This window comes from Ochotona princeps, chromosome 16 (assembly GCF_030435755.1).
Source record: "Ochotona princeps isolate mOchPri1 chromosome 16, mOchPri1.hap1, whole genome shotgun sequence".
In the NCBI taxonomy this organism is placed as follows: Eukaryota; Metazoa; Chordata; class Mammalia; order Lagomorpha; family Ochotonidae; genus Ochotona; species Ochotona princeps.
The window spans coordinates 4,709,668-4,727,129 of record NC_080847.1 but is presented as its reverse complement, the minus strand read 5'-3'; the positions used below and the strand labels follow the sequence as shown (position 1 = coordinate 4,727,129).

The following is a 17,462-nucleotide window of genomic DNA, read 5'->3' as shown; positions in this document are numbered from 1 at the left end:
CCCAAGACAAAGGCTGCTGCTCAGAGACTGAGAGGCTTGCCGGAGGACTCAGAGTGCCTCTCTGTTCTTAACTTAATGTTCACATTTAAGTGCACTGTGGGGACAGATGCAGAAATAACAGCAGAGCTAAGGAATTTGCTGGCGTGGTATTGCGGCATGGTCAGTAAGCCCACATCACACACTGGAGTATCTGAATCCATTCCTGGCCCTGTGCCTCAGTTCAGCGTTCTGCACCTGAGTCCCTGGAGGAGGCAGTGGTGACGGCTCAAGGGCCCATGCCACCCGCTGGGAAACCCAGATGGAATCCAGGTTCCTGCCTTCCGTCTGGCAAATGGGAGATCTCATTGTCTCTGCCTTTCAAATATATATATATATAAAACCAAGAAATTTGCTGCATATACAGTAAAGTCTCCAGGAATACATTTTAGCTAATGTTTATTGAGAATTCACTGTGCGGCAGACACCATGCTAAATATTTAATCTGTATTATCTTTTTTTTTTTTTAAGATTTATTTTATTTTTATTTGAAAGTCACATATACAGAGAGGAGAAACAGGAAAATCTTTTACCCATTGATCCACTCCCCAAGCAGGCACAATGGCTGGAGCTGCGCCGATCCAAAGCCAGGAGCCTAGAGCCTCTTCCAAGTCTCCCACGTGGGTGCAGGGTCCCAAGGCTTTGAGCTGTCCTTGACTGGTTTCCCAGGCCACAAGCAGGGAGCTGGATGGGAAGTGGAGCTTCCCGGATTAAAACCAGCACCCATATGGGATCCTGGCATGTTCAAGGCGAGAACTATCCACTAGGCTACTGTGCCAGGCCCATCTGTGTTATCTTATTTTCCCAACAATCTTACTAGCATTGCTAGTGTTTCTTTGTTGTTGTTGTTTGTAGTTTACTGCAGTGGATACCAACGCTTAGGCTAGTAAGTGACTGAGCCTCATTACTCATAGGCAGTCAGGTTCTGGAGCCTATCCTGTAGGCACCATGCTGAACTAAGAGTACTTAGCCCATGCTTTGCCACAGCACCAGCTGGCAAGGGCTGGGACTGGGGGTAAGTCCTGTCAAGCTAGACTGGAGAGTGTAATATCTGGGGCAGGGAGTGGGTCCAGTAAGGAAACTAAGCACCTATTTGATGGGCTGCAACTTCCACTGGTGAGCATGAGAACCACGACTGGGGGTGGGCCTGGCTAGACAGGCAGTGACACTCACTGGCATGAATGGGCTGGAGGGTGGAGTCGATGGGGATGAGTCAGGCTTCAAAACCCAAGTATGTGTACAAGAGCTGAATAGGATGTGGGACAGACTGGGCCAGTCCACTACACAGCTGGCAGGCACAGAAACCAGGGCTGCGGCCAGCCCAGTGAGGGTTATTGTGGTTCCCTTTGACTGGGCTGCAGCTCCCAATAATGTGGGTGAGGGCCCACTGTGTGGACGGCAGGGTTGGGCTGGGCTGCAGCACCCATTGGTTTGCATAGGAAATGGGGCTGGAGGTAGATCTGACGTAGCAATTCCAACTACCAATGTGGACATAGGCTGATGTGGGTGACAGAATGAGCCAGATCCTGTACAGATGGGCGCACACACACAAGAGAGAGAGGCCTGAGATCACCTTGTGGTCTGACAATGGAGTGCGTGTCAAAGCTGGGCCTCAACGGCCTGGTCAGAGCATGGATAGCACACCCAAAAGCCCATGGAGAAAATGTCAGACTGTTGAAGCTTGCAGAGGACATCTAGTATCATAGCAGAGGAAGGAGGGCAAAAGAAATGACAGAAACTTCTGGTGAATGAAAACTCAGAGATCTCAGAGGTGGACTGTGTCAGCCGAGGGACCTTGGCAGGATTTCCCCATCTTTGGATCTGTGAGATCAACAGCATTTTGGAACCATTGAAACCACTTAAGCAAAACCGTTGGGGCATGCTCATGCTACACATCGGGGACCTTGAGATGACACCGGGTAGCCATTCTCCATCCCCGGGTACTGGGGCAGTTGGGAGGTAAGGTATGGCTTCTCCCTTTATCTTCCCTCTTCTCCCAAATACATGAAGAAGAAAAAGAAAATGTGGAAACAATGGTCTCACCCACTTCCCCCGATCCTCAACCCTTCCCACTGTAATCAACTATGTAGACATCATCAAAAATAACATTTTTTAAAAATCTTAAAAAGAAGAGCTCATGGAAGCCATCCTACAGCAGGTCCCATGGTACTTTTTTAATCAGAATGAACTCCTGTGCGGTAGGCAGAATAGCTAGCTCTCACCTCTACAAATATGTCCACGTCATGATCACCTTCTACAAGGCAAAGGCCTTTGCGTTGTCCTGGGATCCTGGGATTGCCTGGATGGTGCCAGTGCAATCCCAGGGTTACTAGGATTGCTTCGTCCATCGCAAGCCTTCAACAAATGGTTGCAAAAATCAGTGTACCATTGCCTCTTCTTCACATTGAACACTGGGATTGTTTCTAATTTGAGGGAAGCATCGTTCCTTCATCCATCCATCCGTTGCCTGAGTCAGAGCAAGGAACCCATGGACCTTGGAACCCCGTAGTCCACCTGTTCTCGCCTGGCGCTCGCGGCGGCCGGCAGGGGGAGCTGCGGCGGCCGGTCCCGCCCCTTCCGGAAGTGGCTGCGGCGGAGGCGGTGCTTGCGAGCGAGGCTGCGCGGCGGTGCTGGAGCTATGGCGGCCTCGGAGGCGGCGGCGGCGGCGGGGCCCGCGGCTCTGGCGGCGGGCGGTCCGGCCGTGCCGGCGGCCGCGAGGGGAGCCGCCGCCGCCGCCTCGGGCCCGTGGGGCCTCCCGGGGCCCCGGCTGAGGGGGAGTCGCCCGCGGCCCTCAGCGTCCAGGCAGCCGCCCGCGGCCCCCGCGCCGCCGGCCCGGGAGCTCATCCAGCCGTCGGTCAGCGAGCTGTCCCGGGCGGTGCGGACCAACATCCTGTGCACCGTGCGCGGCTGCGGCAAGATCCTGCCCAACAGCCCGGCGCTCAACATGCACCTCGTCAAGAGCCACCGGCTGCAGGTGAGGGGGCGCGGACGCGGCCTGGCACCACGACGCGCTGGGGGCAGGTCCCGGGCCCCGGGGCGCGCCTGCGGGACGGGGGCGGCCCTGCGTGTCCTTTGCCGGGGGTCCGGACTGAGAACCCTTCTGAGACATAGGAGAGGCAGCTCGTAAGGCGGTGTCGGCATTCCGCGTTCCGGAGCCCCCAGCCCCGAACCAGCGTCCCCGCCGGGCCCTGCGCGTCGGGCCAGAGGCAGCGGCACGGTGGGCTGCACGCGGCTCCCAGCGGTGGTCAGGTCCGCCGCGCTCGGGGGGCTGCACCCCAAGGGAGCCGCCCCGTCCAGGTGTGGAAGAGGACGCGTTCGCACGTCAGTGCAGAACCGTGCAGTCAGGATTTCGCAGTCCTGACCTTAGGAAGTGGCCTCCGCGGCCCGCGGGGTTCCCTGTGCCAGCAGGCAGCAGGGACAGAATTGGGAAGTCACCCAGGGCAGCTCTGCGCAGCCTTGGCCCCGTCCGCTGTGACTCAGGGGTTTTGGGTGCTCTCGGTTTGTCCTTAGGGTCGGGCTTCTGATAAGAGTTTGCCGAGCCAGGAGCTGTGACTGCGGAGTAGAGGTTTATGGGGCAGGGGTCATTCTGTTTCCTAGGAGAACGGTGCCTTTGTGCCTCATAGACTGCAGCCCTACTCTCATCCCTCCCCAGTTGGCTTAAGGCTTTTCCGTCTCTGCCCTGGGTTGGGTGGGCCACGCACATCGTGTGGTGCTTTCCTCCGGAATTGCTGTGAGGAACTCCATCCTCCTTCGTACTGTCAGTCCTCCAGGCTGTTGTGATCCGACAGCAATGGATTGACTTCTGAGTGTGTCTTTGTTAAACCTCTGAAGTTCAGGAATGTGCAGGCTACCCATAAAACCTACCGTGTGTATGAGGCCTGAGGGAGATGATGTCTGAGCAAGTGCGGATTGCACGAGCCATCTTCCCTTGGCCTTCAGAGCCCCAGGTTCTTCTTTCCTGAGCCACTCTCCCTGTCGGGTCGATTCCCTTCAGCCTTCTGTCCTCTAAAGACGGCAGCACGGCACCCCCGGTTGCTTTCTGACGCTTGCCCCTCTCAGTCCCTGGGGCCCCTGCTCTGAGCAGGAATCAGAGAAACCTCACCCCAAGCCCCCATTGTGGGAGTTTTTGTTTTGTTTTCTTGTCAAGCAGACTCGCTTGTTCCTGCCTGTCAAAGCCTGGGACTGGGCAGCCACTGAGCAGCCACAGTCTAGGGGTGCGAGGAACGTGGCCCATGTGACTAAAGAGCTGTGTCCATCCGGTGGTGTCCCTGTGTGGCAGGTCCCTGTGTGGCAGTACCCTTCACCTGCACCACAGCTTTTTAGTTCACATCTTTCTCCTGGCACTTGGTGTTCCCAGTGTTTAGGAAGAAAGGAGGGCTGAGAGGAAGGTACAGGGAGCAGGCATGCCTGGAAAGCCCCCTTAGGTGCTGGCCACGGGCTCTGTGGTGAGCCGGCCATGGGCTCTCTGTTGCAGGCCGGGTACCAGCCATGGGCTCTGTGGTGAGCTGGCCATAGGGTCTGGTGTTAGCCAGATGCTGTCCATGGGCTCTGTGGTGAGCTGGCCGGGTGCCGGCCATGAGTGCTGTGGTGCAGGCTGGGTGCCGGCCATGAGTGCTGTGGTGAGCTGGCTGGGTGCCGGCCACGAATGCTGTGGTGAGCTGGCTGGGTGCCGGCCATGAGTGCTGTGGTGAGCTGGCTGGGTGCCGGCCACGAATGCTGTGGTGAGCTGGCTGGGTGCCGGCCATGAGTGCTGTGGTGAGCCAGCTGGGCTGGCTACAGGCTTAGGCATTTGTGTGCACATCTCCTGTCCTGGTGCTGCTGAGTGTGTCTGCTTGGCCGGTTTTCGTCAGTCAGTAGAAACCTCCTTGCCCTGGGTACAACTAACTTGGGAAACTGGTTTCTTTCCCTGATTTTGTAGTTGCCAGACTGCAAGAGTTGTGTGTTCTCTTTCCCGTTAGTTACTGCATGATTCTTGCCCGGTGCTGAGCTTTGCCCACACTCACCTCACCAGGACCAGATTTGCCCTTCTTAATGTAAATGATTAACAAATCTAAAGTCCTTTCTTCCCCTCTGCCGGCAGCCGTCAGAGGTATGGGCATGTGTGCATGTACCCAGCAGCTGCAGAGAAACGAGCAGTCGGATCTGACACGCTTTTCTCCGGAGGCCACTGCTGGCAGTACTGCTGCTTGGCACCCTGGTCCAAGAAGGTGCAGGCCAAGCAAAGTCATGTCACGGTTAGGATTCATGTGCCAGGGTGGCCACGAGTACACAGTTGCTAAGGGTGCAGCCCGTCCATCACAGTGTCAGCCAGCTGAGGCTTGCGTGATGCTGCCGGTCTGTTGCCAAGGAATGAGCTGAATGCTGTCACAGGGCTCTGTTAGTGAGGCAGTCCTCACGCCAGGGGATGACCTGGCCAGTCCACAGGTGCAGGGAGCTACGTGGGCTGACATCTGCAGGCCACAAGGGTCGTGGCTTTGGGAAGGGCTGCAGGCTCCACCATACTTGGTGGTTCCCACTGTGCAGCCTAGAGAAGGCACATCACCCTCCGCTGCTGCCTTAGTGCTGATGCAAGTCAGGCTAGTGAAGTCCAGACCCGTTCAACACCACAGGGCAGTCCCAGCCACCTGTAGGTGCCCTTGTCCAAACTCGTCTACAGGTGATTTTGCAAAAGCTTTGTCAAGTGATGAAAATTAAAGTGCAAATAATGTTCAGAGACTAAGTGAATGGTGGCTCTTGTTTCTAGTAAGACAGACTTTTTTGTCTTTATCCAGAAGTTGCACGTCAGTGTTCACAGCATGCTGTAGTATAAAGGTGTAAAGTTGGGTCTTGAAAAGAGGGAGAAGAAAGACCCTTCTGAAGGCTATGGCTCGAAGCGAGAGTTGACTGTGAACTGCAGAGCGTGTGTGGGCTTTTGCATTGATATGGGGTTCTGTGTGTGCGTAGTCCCATGTCCTCTTGGAAATGCGGAAATCTCCGGGCCCAGCCTGGCCTGCAGGACACTGTGGAGAAGGGACAGCTGTGCTGAGATGCAGGCTGGTGAAGCGGGCAAGAGGAGAGTGTGTGGGCAGTCCCTGATGGCTGGAGGCCCTTGCTTCCTCACCTGGGAAAGCCGCAGAGGGGGCAGGCGGGCACTTAAAAGAGCCACACAACATTGGCATTTTGAAAATGTAGCTTAGAGGATTTTGTGTTACGTAAAAAAGCCAAGGGTTGCCTTTAATAGTTTGCCAAAACATTCTTTTAAAAAGAAAAGGCTCCAAGTTGCCCTGCAGGCATGGTGGTGCAGAGTCCTGATAGCAAAGCAAATCATTTTCCTTCTTGGAATTCCTCGTATACACAGTGACTCAGAACATAAGTAGTAAATTTTGTTCATGAATATGAACTTAGAACAAGACTCCAGTTTCTAGGCATTTGACCAACCATGTCCCAGATGGGAGAACCTGGGTTCAGCTCCTGCCTCCAAGACCCTACCTGCTCCAGCACAGACAATGGGTCAAAGGGTTGAGTCCAGGCCACCCACATAGATGACCTGGATGGAGTTGCTGGCTTCAGCTCTGGGTGGACTATCGCAGCCATCTGAAGAGTGTTTCTCTCTCTCTCTCCCTCTCTTTCCTCTTTCAAATACTTTTAAACCAAACAAAACCAGTTTGACACTACAAATTCATGTGGGTTTTTGTGCAAGATCTATTTATTGTTTTTATTGAGAAGGCGGAAAGATGAGAGAAAGATCTTCCATACACTGTTTCAGTCCCCAGATGGCTGTATCAGCCAGAGCTGAGCCAGTCCAAAGCCAGGAGCTTCTTCCAGGTCTCCCATACAAGTTCAGAATCCCAAGGTTTTAGGTCATCCTCCACTGCTCCCCCAGGCCACAAGCAGGGAGCTGGGTGGGTAGCCAGAACACACCAGCACCCATAGGTGATGCTAGTGCTAGTCACTTGAGCCAATGTGTTGGCTTTGCCCCACCATCCCCCCATGCAGTTGATGTTGTGTTATTCCACTGGCATTTCTTACCTCCCAGCCTGCTCCCGGGTGTATTGTCTCGGGACAAGCATGGGAAAAAGGCCCAGAAACTGGGTAACTGGGCTGGACTCCGCTGCAATGATGAGGTGGCCCTCAAGCAAGCACTCAAAGGTGTGAACATGCAGTTTGTCTTCCATGGTCTCTTTCCACACATGATGATACGTTGTTGCTTAGCTGACCATTTAAACATGCTCAGTGTAATGTGTTAAGATTTTCTTGAACACTTACTCTGCTCAGAATACTTCCAAATGCAGCAGAGGACACCAGTGAATCTCTGTCCGTGAAGTTAGAGTGAATCTACAAGTGTGTGCTGAGTATCTCTGATCCCATCATCGGAACTCCCAGCAAGCACTTTGGGTGTTTGGGTTCTGCTCAGTAAGTGAAGTTTATAATCCAGAAGACTCCATCCCAAGCATTGAGGGATGCTCACCCCCGAGTTCTGTAAGCATCACAGAATTACGAGGGAACAGGAAGGCAGAGTGAAGCTGTGTAGTGAGGGAGTGTAGCAGTCCCTGGCTGAGTCTTGGACTTGATACTCTTGAAGTTGGTTTTGAAAGTGCCCGAGTGAGGTGATGATGTGACCAAAGCTGAAACTGGCAACGCAGGCAGAGTGTTGATGGAAAGCGGTGGAAAATTGCTTAGGAGGTTAGCAGCAGAGAGCACAGTCAGGAGCATTGCGGAAGCAGTGAGCAGGCCCCACAGGAGGCCGAGGGGACATGGGTGAGGGCACCGCCAAGGATGTGCGAGATGCAGGTGAGCCGGGAGTTTGTCATGGTGCGGTTTATGCCGCAGTGGGTAAGGAAGAAGGCTCCCTGGAATCGAACACAGACGCTGGAGGGATTGGAGACTCCTGTGTACTAGTCTGTCTGCTAGGTGAAGTGGCCACTAAGATGAGGTTGGGTGAGGGACTGGTCAGCAGACCCAAGAGCTGGCAGGTGCAGTGTCCACTCAGGCTCGCTAAGGAGCACTGAAGTGCTGTCCAAAAGCAAAGGAAGAAGCAGAACTTCCACAGCAAATAGCAGACACTGTGTAATCAACACTCACCTACAAGCCCCCTGTAAATATTAACTGAATGCCCACAATACCCTAATATAGGCATGGTTATCATGGCTACTTTACAAATGAGGAAGCCAAGAGAAGTTAGATGAACTTGGCCAAAGTGACAGAGTGGGGATTCAAACCACTGCAGTCCAGTCTCAAAGCCCACATGTTTAACAGCTAGTTTGCAGTTGGTGCTGTGGTGTAGCAACTTCAACTGCCAACTGCAATGCTGGCCTCCTGTATGGGCACCAGGTTGAGACCCTGCCACTCCGCTTCCCATCCAATCCATGCCCCTGGTCTTGTGGCCATTTTGGGAGTAAACAGTGGATGGAGGGGCCCAGCGCAATAACCTAGTGACTAAATCCTCACCTTACATGCTCTGGGATCCCTATGAGTGCTGGTTCTAATCCTGCCTGCTCCATTTCCCATTCAGCTCCCCATTTGTGGCCTGGGAAAGCAGTCAAGGATGGCCCAAAGCCTTGGGACCCTGCAGCCACGTGGGAGACCTGGAAGAGGCTCCTGCCTCCTGACTTTGGATCAGCTCAGCTCCAGCCATTGCAGCCACCTGGGGAGTGAACCAGTGGACAGATCTTTGTCACCTTCTCTTTGCAGATCCTTCTTTCCAATGAAAATAAAATCTTAAAAAAAAAAAAAAAAAAAAAAAAAACAGTGGATGGAAGACCCCTCTGCCTTTCTGTAATTCAGCTTTTCAAATAAATTTTTAAAAAAATTTTTTTACCCAGCGGCGTGGCCCAGCAGCTAAAGTCCTCCCTTGAAAGCCCCGGGATCCCATATGGGTGCTGGTTCTAATCCCGGCAGCTCCACTTCCCATCCAGCTCCCTGCTTGTGGCCACCGGTTGCGGCTCACCTGGGGAGTGAAACATCGGACGGAAGATCTTCCTCTCTGTCTCTCCTCCTCTATGTATATCTGGCTGTAATAAAATGAATAAATCTTTAAAAAAAATTTTTTTTTAAATAAAAACAACTGGGTCTTAGGGCTACATAATAGGATTGCCTGGGGAGATTTTTTTTTTAAATGACACAGCTTAGTAGGCACTGGGATCTCCCTTCCCCTCCCCAAGTTCCCTGCCCTCCCCTGTTCTCTGCTCCTGTCTTACAATGGGTGTCTTTTGTGAATTGGGACCCAAGTCCCTCTTTCTGCCACTGAGGTGTCTCCCAACAGTGTAGGAGTTTATCAGCCTTTTGCTGGGAGTCCACCTTGTACTGTATGTGTGGGAACATACTTCTCTGTTTCCACCTATGAACATGCTAATTTCCACCACACTTCCATTATGCATCATGGGGAGATTTGAAAGCCAAATGTGGAAGGGCGGTAGTGTCAGGATAGTGGGGGTTGGGTCCAGCCCTGAATGTTCACTCTTTGTTTAAGGTGTTTATTTGGAAAGCAGATGCCAGCCGATCCGGTGACTGCTATTTCCAGCTATCCTCTCTGGTATCCCAGGAGCATTAGCCAGGAGTCAGAGCAGAAAGGAGAGCAGCGGGGACTCAGACCCTGTAACCATTGATGTTAAGTGCCTCAGGTGAACCCCAAACCCCTGGGCCACTGACCCGCTCTGTTCCTAAGGTTTGACTTGCTCTCTTTAGGCAGGAAGGCAGTACACAGAAGTCTAGCAAATAGTTTCTGTCTTTGAGAAATGTTGTTGATACAGGAACTATAGAATGACAGCATTCTCGGTGGCTTGAGGGAGATACTATTTTGGATTCAGACAAGAGTCAGCCTTTAGTTTAGGATGTGGTAAGCAAATGTTTATTGAGTGTGTGATCGACTTGGGCTCCGTGCTAATGCAAACACCAGTGGTCTCTCTTAAACTGCCAGGTAATCCTGACAAGAGTTTTGCAAGTGAATGAACTGGCTCAGAGAGGTGGAATACCTTGTGTGAGGTCACACCACTGATCAGTAGTAAAACCAACGCACACCCAAGCTGTCTGCCACTTCCTTCTCTCTGAAGGGAGCCTGGAAGGCCTTCAGGAGAGTCAGCCCAGATGGACGCAGGGCCAGGACTGGAGGCCACACAGGCACTCTGCCACGTGGGGCTGGTTTGCAAAGGGAGTGGAGATGTGGGTGTATTGGGAGGTTGAGGCTGTAACAAGGAGTCTGGGTTGGGCAGTGACTTACTAACACTTTTTTTCTGGCATGTCAATATTTTTATACCGTTAGAAGAGAAAGGGAAAGTTGTTCTTTGTTTTTGTAGACCATTAAAGTAATCTAAGTTAACGTGAAATAGTAGTTATAATGTAGTTGAATGACAGAAAGATGGCTCAGCGTTGAAAACGTGAATGGATACCTGACAAAATGTGAGATGAGCCAAGACAAGTTATGCAGTTCCAAAAGGAGATGTTCCTGCTTTCCCCTCGGAGTGAGCAGCCGCAGACTTGGCGAAGTCGGCGTGCTCCTGAGAGCTGCTGGGAAGGACACGCGAAGGGCTCCGAAGAGGGTGTCAGTGATTTCTCACCCTGGAGCACTGCGTGCATCCCGGAGTCCTGCACAGCAGCTGGGACTGCCACGTGCCCCAAGGCTTCTGGCGACCCCTCCTTCAGGGCCAGCGGGAAGGACAGGGGCCTCTCACTGAGCATGGCTGGCCACCAGAGGCAACAGCGGCATCCATCCCACGCCCAGTTGACTTACCTGGGATTTTAAAACTCCCAGCTAAAAAAAGTCAGCTGAAATACTTAGTTGCAAAGTTATTAAAATTGAGTTAATATGCATAAAGAGCTAGAACAATGCCTGGAATATAGTAAAAGCTGTGCTTAGGGCCAGACAGTATAATGATTGTTGGATTTGAAATGTAGCGTGTAGGACTGCCATCTAAAATTTACGCCAGCTGACTAGCTATGATCAGAGGGTACAGTTGCTATTAGTTAGGAAGGCCCAAGGTTTCCAGGAGCTCAAACTAAGATGCACTTAGGTAGAATAATCTCTATAATTCCCTAGACCACAGATAATGCCCAGATGTTGAGACCAAGTAACTTTTATAGATTTATTTATTTATTTATAGGGCAGAGCCACAGAGCCCGGCACAATGGTTCATTGCCTTGCAAGCACCAAGATTCCACATGTCCCAGCTACTCCGCTTCCCATTCAGCTCCCTGCTTGTGGCCTGGGAAAGCAATCAAGGACGGCCCAAAGCCTTGGGATCCTACACCCACATGGGAGACCTGGAAGAAGCTCCTGCTTCCTAGCTTCAGATCAGCTCAAGACTGGTCATTCCAGCCACTTGGGGAATAAACCAGCAGATGGAAAATTTTTCTGTCTCTTCTCTCCATACATCTGATCTGTCTTTCCAATAAAAATAAATACATTTTTTTAAAGATTTTACTTTTACTGGAAAGTCAAATATACAGATAGGAGGAGAAACAGAGAAGAAGATCCTCTGTCCAATGATTCACACTCCAAGTGGCTAGTGGAGTGCTTTCCCAGGCTGCAAGCAGGAAGGATGGGAAGCAGGGCTGCCAGGATTAGAACCAGCGCCCATATGGGATCCTGGCAAGAACTTTATCCACTAGGCTACCGCGCCAGACCCATTTTTTTAAGAGCTACAGAGAGAAAAAGACAGAAAATCTTTCATTTGATATTTACTCCCTAGATGGCCACAGTGGCCAGAGTTCCAGAAACTCCCATCAGGGTTGCCAATGTGGGTGGCAAGGGCCCAAGACTCAGGCCACCTTCTCCTGCCTTCCAGGAGCCATTGGTAGGAGCTGGTGTGGAAGGACCGGAACTGGTGCTCACAGGAGGAAATGCTCACATCGCAGGCAGCAGCCCAACCCAGTGTGCCACAACACTGGCCCTGGAAGGAGAAGCTTTACAGATAGAAACAAATTTGAAAAAAAAAATGCCATAGTTTAGGGCCTGGCACCATTGCACTGCAGGTAATCTTCCATCTTCAAGCACCAGCATCCCATATGGGTGCTGGTTCTAGTCCCAGCTACTCCACTTCCCATTCAGCATCCTGCTTTTGGACTGGGAAAGCAGAGGAGTCTTTTGGCCCCTGCATCCACGTGGGGGACCCGGAGTTCTGGCACCTAGCTTCAGATCACCTCAGTTCCAGCCTTTGTGGCTGTTTGGAGAGTGAGGCAGTACAGGGGAGGATTCTGTCTCTCCTCACTATGATTCTGCCTTTGTAATAAAATAAATAAATCTTTTTAAAATTTAGTAGGTTTTTTGATCTTTTTTGTGCTTTGTTGAGCTTAATTTGCCGTAAAATTCACCTTTTGCATGTAATCAGTTACTTTTTAGCTTGTGGAGTTGTATGATCACCAGAACAGCCCCATTTTAGTATGGTTCCTGAGATCCCCTGGGCCCATTTTCATGATCCCTCTTTCCCACAATCAGCCTGTTCTGTTGGTTTTTATGAAAATTATTTCACTTTCCTTTTGCAGGATGGCATAGTAAATCCAACAGTAAGAAAAGATTTGAAAACTGTGCCGAAATTCTACTGCTGTCCAATTGAAGGATGCCCTAGAGGCCCCGACAGACCGTTTTCTCAGTTCTCCCTCGTGAAACAGGTATTCTACTTCAGTGTGCTTCTCTGAGAATGAAAGGTGATCTCAGCCCAGTGTGCACTCTACTCACTGAGGAGCTGAAGCCAGAGATCTGAGCAGAGAGCTCTTTTGAGAGCATATGGCCAGGTCTCTAGCTGGTGGCCACACAAGTATGCATATGATGCCGTAGAGAGAAACCAGGCTTGTTCTGCGGGGAAAACGTCCAGAAAAGGGTTTGCAGAGGTGATGAGCAAGCAAGGAATGAACAAGTGTGTGCCCGCACATCTCTCGTGTCAGTCTGTGAGGCTCTGGAGACAGGCGAGAGCACACCGTGCCGTTCTGCCAGGAGGCTGTGCATTCTGGAAGCTGCCTCCTAGGAGGCGGAGCTGGGGACAGGAGGAGATTAGCATCTGGAATGTTTGCCCCTGTATCTCATGCCAAAGATAGTTTTCCTGCCCTGCAACCCATGGGCCCAAACAGTCCCAGCCACCTCACTGCACCAGCGGAGGCAGTAAGGAGCAGCAGCACGTGGTAAGCCCGGTCCCTTCTGTCTTCTTGCCAGCACTTCATGAAGATGCATGCTGAAAAGAAGCATAAATGCAGTAAGTGCAGCAATTCGTACGGCACTGAGTGGGACCTGAAGAGACATGCAGAGGACTGTGGGAAGACATTCCAGTGCACGTGTGGCTGTCCCTACGCCAGCAGGACAGCGCTGCAGTCCCACATCTACCGGACTGGCCACGAGATCCCTGCAGAGCACAGGTGAGGGGAAGCGCAACGGGACGGGGGTGGCAGGGGCAGTTAGGGCGAGAGCATGTATGCCATAGGACAGGGAGCTCCTGGAAATACCAGGAGTATGCCTGGGCCTGGGCTCCTGACCCAGTTGTTGCTCCACTGTCTTCAACCCCCTTTGAGGGTTTCAGTTTCAATTTGAAGATTGCAGCTTCTAGTATTTTCTGTGAAAGGGATATCAAATTACTGAAAAGTAAGGTTTTTTGGTTTTGTTTTCCCCATGAAACTTTCATCTTAAAGATCAGGTTTATATATGGTCTAATAGCCTCCTGCTTTCAAAATAATAAAACATACATAATATATAATATCAGTCGGCTTCCTTATACCTGAGGTTGAGCTCTCATGTTTAAAACTTAGTTTTTAAAAAGAAGCATGCTACTTCCTTCCCTGTGTTGCTGAACGTCTGCCTGCCAGAATCAGGCCTGGTGTTCACAGTTGCAGAAGAGGAGATTCCTTTTCCTTGGGTTGACTCTGGCCTCTGCTATAGATTGGGAAAATAGTGTTTGAGAAGAAGTGAAAATACAGTGTCATGGTCAAAGACAGCTGCGTTTTAAAATTGTATTCTCCCCCCTTTTGCTCTATCACTGTTTTCAGGGATCCACCTAGTAAGAAAAGGAAAATGGAAAACTGCTTACAAAACCAGAAGTTGTCCAATAAGACCATTGAATCACTGGGCAACCAACACACCCCCACACTAGACTCTCAAGAACTAGAAACATCAGAAAGCAAGCTCGGAGCCACTGTGGAAGACTCCTGTGGCTCCAGTGCCAAAAAGCAGACTCTGACTTCTCCAAGATACTCTCAGAAGTTGCTCTTACCGAAGCCCAAAGTGGCTCTGGTTAAGCTCCCTGTGATGCAGTTTTCCTCTGTGCCCGTCTTTGTGCCTACGGCCGACCCCTCGGCCCAGCCTGTGATGTTAGGTGTGGATCAGGGCTCTGGCACAGGGGCTGTGCACTTAGTGCCCCTGCCCGTGGGAACCCTGATCCTCGGCCTGGACTCGGAGGCCTGCTCTCTTAAAGACAGCCTCCCGCTTTCAAAAATCATAAACCCTGTTGCTGTAGAGCCAATCAGTACAGGTGTACAAGTGAACTTGGGCAAAGGTCCATCCAGTCTTGTACAAGCACAGGGGGGCACAGGTCAGAAGAGCAGCCTGTGTTCAACCAATGTGCAGACAGACCTGTCTTACGCCTCCCACGGTGTCCTGCCTTCGGCACAGTGGGCTGGCCCTGACTCTGCCGTGTCCTCCTGTTCTCAGACTGACTTGTCATTTGATGCTCAGGTGTCCCTTCCCATCAGTGTCCACACCCAGACATTTGTGCCCAGCTCCAAGATGACCTCATCCATAGCTGCCCAGACAGACGTGCTCCTGGAGCCTTGCTTTCAGTCAGGTGGGGTCTCCCGAGAAACTCAGACCAGCAGGATGTCAGCTCCCACAGAGGACTGCGTGCCTGTGAGCCACGCCGGGATGTGTGGAGACATCTTTGAGAGCGTCCATTCGTCCTACAGTGTCTCCGCAGACACCATGATGAGCAGCAGTCTGGAGGCAGAGTCAGTGACTCAGGGTTTGCTGCCCAAAGCTTTAAATCCAGAGATTGAGAAATCAACACCAATGTTAAACTTCAGCACACAGAACACCACAGATAATCAGACCCAAACCATAGATCTGTTAAGTGACTTGGAAAACATCTTGTCAAGTAACCTGCCTGGTCAGACATTGGATAATCGCAGTCTTCTGCCTGACACGAATCCAGGGCCTGACCCCCAGCTCCCATCTGGCCCAAGCCAGAACCCTGGAATAGATTTTGATATTGAAGAGTTCTTCTCAGCCTCAAACATCCAGACACAAACCGAAGAGAGTGGGCTGAGCACCATGAACCCTGAGCCTGTCTTAGAGTCACTAGACATCGAGACACAAACGGACTTCTTCCTCGCAGACACGTCTGCCGCGTCCTACAGCTGCAGGGCCAATGCTAACTTCTTAGGCCTTGAGATGTTTGACACGCAGACACAGACAGACTTCAACTTCTTCCTGGACAGTGGCCCTCACCTGCCCCTGTCCTCCATCCTGAAGCACTCCAGCTTCTCCATGAGCACCGACTCGTCGGATACAGAGACCCAGACTGAGGGCAGCTGCGCCACCAAGAACTCACCTGCCCTGGAAGGCAAGGTCGAGTTGAACAGTGCAGAGACACAGACCATGAGCTCTGGTTTTGAAACCCTGGGGAGCTTGTTCTTCACCAGCAACGAAACTCAGACAGCAATGGATGACTTTCTTCTGGCTGATTTGGCCTGGAACACGATGGAGTCTCAGTTCAGCTCTGTAGAGACCCAAACATGTACTGAGCCACACGCAGTCTCCAACTTCTAGTAGTGGGGTTTGCGTAGTGGGGTTTGCCTGTGCCATTTGCCCCTGGGGCTTCAAAGCTGGGCACGGGGCGACAGTGTTAACTCTGTCGAGTACAGTGTTGATTCAGTTGTTTGGTTCTTTGTGTGTGGCTCTTTGCCTTTTGTATGTGTAAACATGAAAATTGTGTATAAATGTGAGTGTATTATGAACTAAGATGTTGACCTCAAAAGTCTGCTTTGGTGCTGTCTACATGTGCTCTTTCACAACTAGTCTTTTCATCTTCTGAAAGGAAAATGTATTTCACACCTACAAAACCTCTACAGTCCTTTAGCTGAAGCCAAGCTTTCCAGCAACAAACTTCTCAAAGCTTCAAACTCAGCCAAAGTTCACTGATATTGCTCCTGAAAAGATTGTTGATGATGCTTCCGTGGTTTGTGACTCCTCTGCCTTGAACCTCCATCTGCTTTAACATCTCGTCTCTGAAGACAACAAGGAAAACTACAGCTGTCATTCACTTTTGAAGCAGATTTCTTGTAGTCAGTCGGTGTCATCCCCGCTGTATGTGAGCTGTTACCGATAACAACCGAGTGCGCAGCACCTCCCTTACAAAAGGTCTGTTACTGTCAAAACTCGCCTAAAGAAGAGCAAGCAGTTAATGCCTACAGCAATCCTTGTACCAGTGAGGTAAATCATCCCGCCTCAGGAATGTGGGGTTGTGGTCACAACCCATTCATTTATCCTGGGGTGTACCCTGCTGTGCAGACAAGTTGTCTTCTATGCCCACACCACAATCAACACAGAAGGCTTCTGTGACCAAATGTGTACGAGTTTGTCTCCAGCGAGCAGGCAGTTCTGCAGCCGACATGAGCTGGGTGTCCTCTTACTCGCTCCTCTGTAACAGAGTCCACTGGAGGTAGCCTCAGGCTGAGGGTTCCATCCCCCAGGACTGCCCAGCATTGGGTCTCCAGAGCTTCTAACTGACCTGCTGGAAGTTGGGCTCCCCATAACTCCCTTCTTGAACTTAATTTGATAGAGCAGCTAACAGAACCCAGAGATATATGGGTTTACTGGTTTAATATAAAGGATGTTCTAGAAAATTCAGATGAAGAGCTTTGAGTTTTTACAGAGACTTTATTCGCAGGCACAGTAGATTAGAGCACTAGCCACCAGCAGTCAACTTACCCTTCATCTTCTCTTCCCTCCGTGGAGGTTACGGCAGATGGAGCTGCAAAGACCCAACCCTCTAGTCTTTCTTGGGACTAGTCCCCTTCCTGAAACTACTTGGAGGCTGCCAACCACTGAAGTACTCAGCACGTAAGACCCATCACTCTGGGAAGTCCAAGGAACTTAAGAACTGTATACCAGAAGACCAACTACATCCCAGCGAGGGGCTTCCTGCTGTTCCCTGCCGGCCACCACAGAGCTTTGCAGCTGCTTCCCAGAGAGCATGCACAGGCTGGGTCGGAGCTGTGTCCCCTGAAGGGAAAGGCCAGGAGAGCAAAGGGCATCCTCGGCCCCAGGCAAGAATGCGATCTCCAATCATTTCAAGTGACTTTTCCTTTCATCCACACTCATCTTTTCCTCAAAGAAGGAAACTCATTGGTCTAGCAAGTATCTTATTTTGTGCCTTGAGGCTGGCAAATACAGAACTACCTAAAACATGCTTATCCTGCATTTTGTTGCTTTATTTATTTTTATTTTTTTAAAGAGTGATACCAAACTGACTTCT

At 51.2% G+C, this 17,462-nt stretch overlaps 2 protein-coding genes across 2 annotated transcripts in view; one reads left to right on the top strand and one right to left on the bottom strand.

Annotated features, from left to right (window-relative positions):
* CMC2 (C-X9-C motif containing 2) overlaps positions 1-17,462 on the bottom strand; it is a 331,627-nt gene that overhangs the window by 45,430 nt on the left and 268,735 nt on the right. The window lies entirely within an intron of this gene.
* Positions 2,654-15,761, top strand: ATMIN (ATM interactor). Its single transcript, XM_004584207.3, has 4 exons — positions 2,654-3,010; positions 12,493-12,618; positions 13,157-13,356; positions 13,981-15,761. Exons 1-4 carry the CDS (start codon positions 2,675-2,677, stop codon positions 15,752-15,754), a joined length of 2,436 nt encoding a protein of 811 aa, XP_004584264.3. The 5' UTR covers positions 2,654-2,674; the 3' UTR covers positions 15,755-15,761.

Coding starts and splice junctions, on each gene's coding strand:
- ATMIN (XM_004584207.3), top strand. CDS start 2,675: ATGGCGGCCTCGGAGGCGGCGGCGGCGGCGGGGCCCGCGGCTCTGGCG. Junction 12,619..13,156: donor AGTTCTCCCTCGTGAAACAG/GTATTCTACTTC, acceptor TCTTCTTGCCAG/CACTTCATGAAGATGCATGC. Junction 13,357..13,980: donor GAGATCCCTGCAGAGCACAG/GTGAGGGGAAGC, acceptor CACTGTTTTCAG/GGATCCACCTAGTAAGAAAA.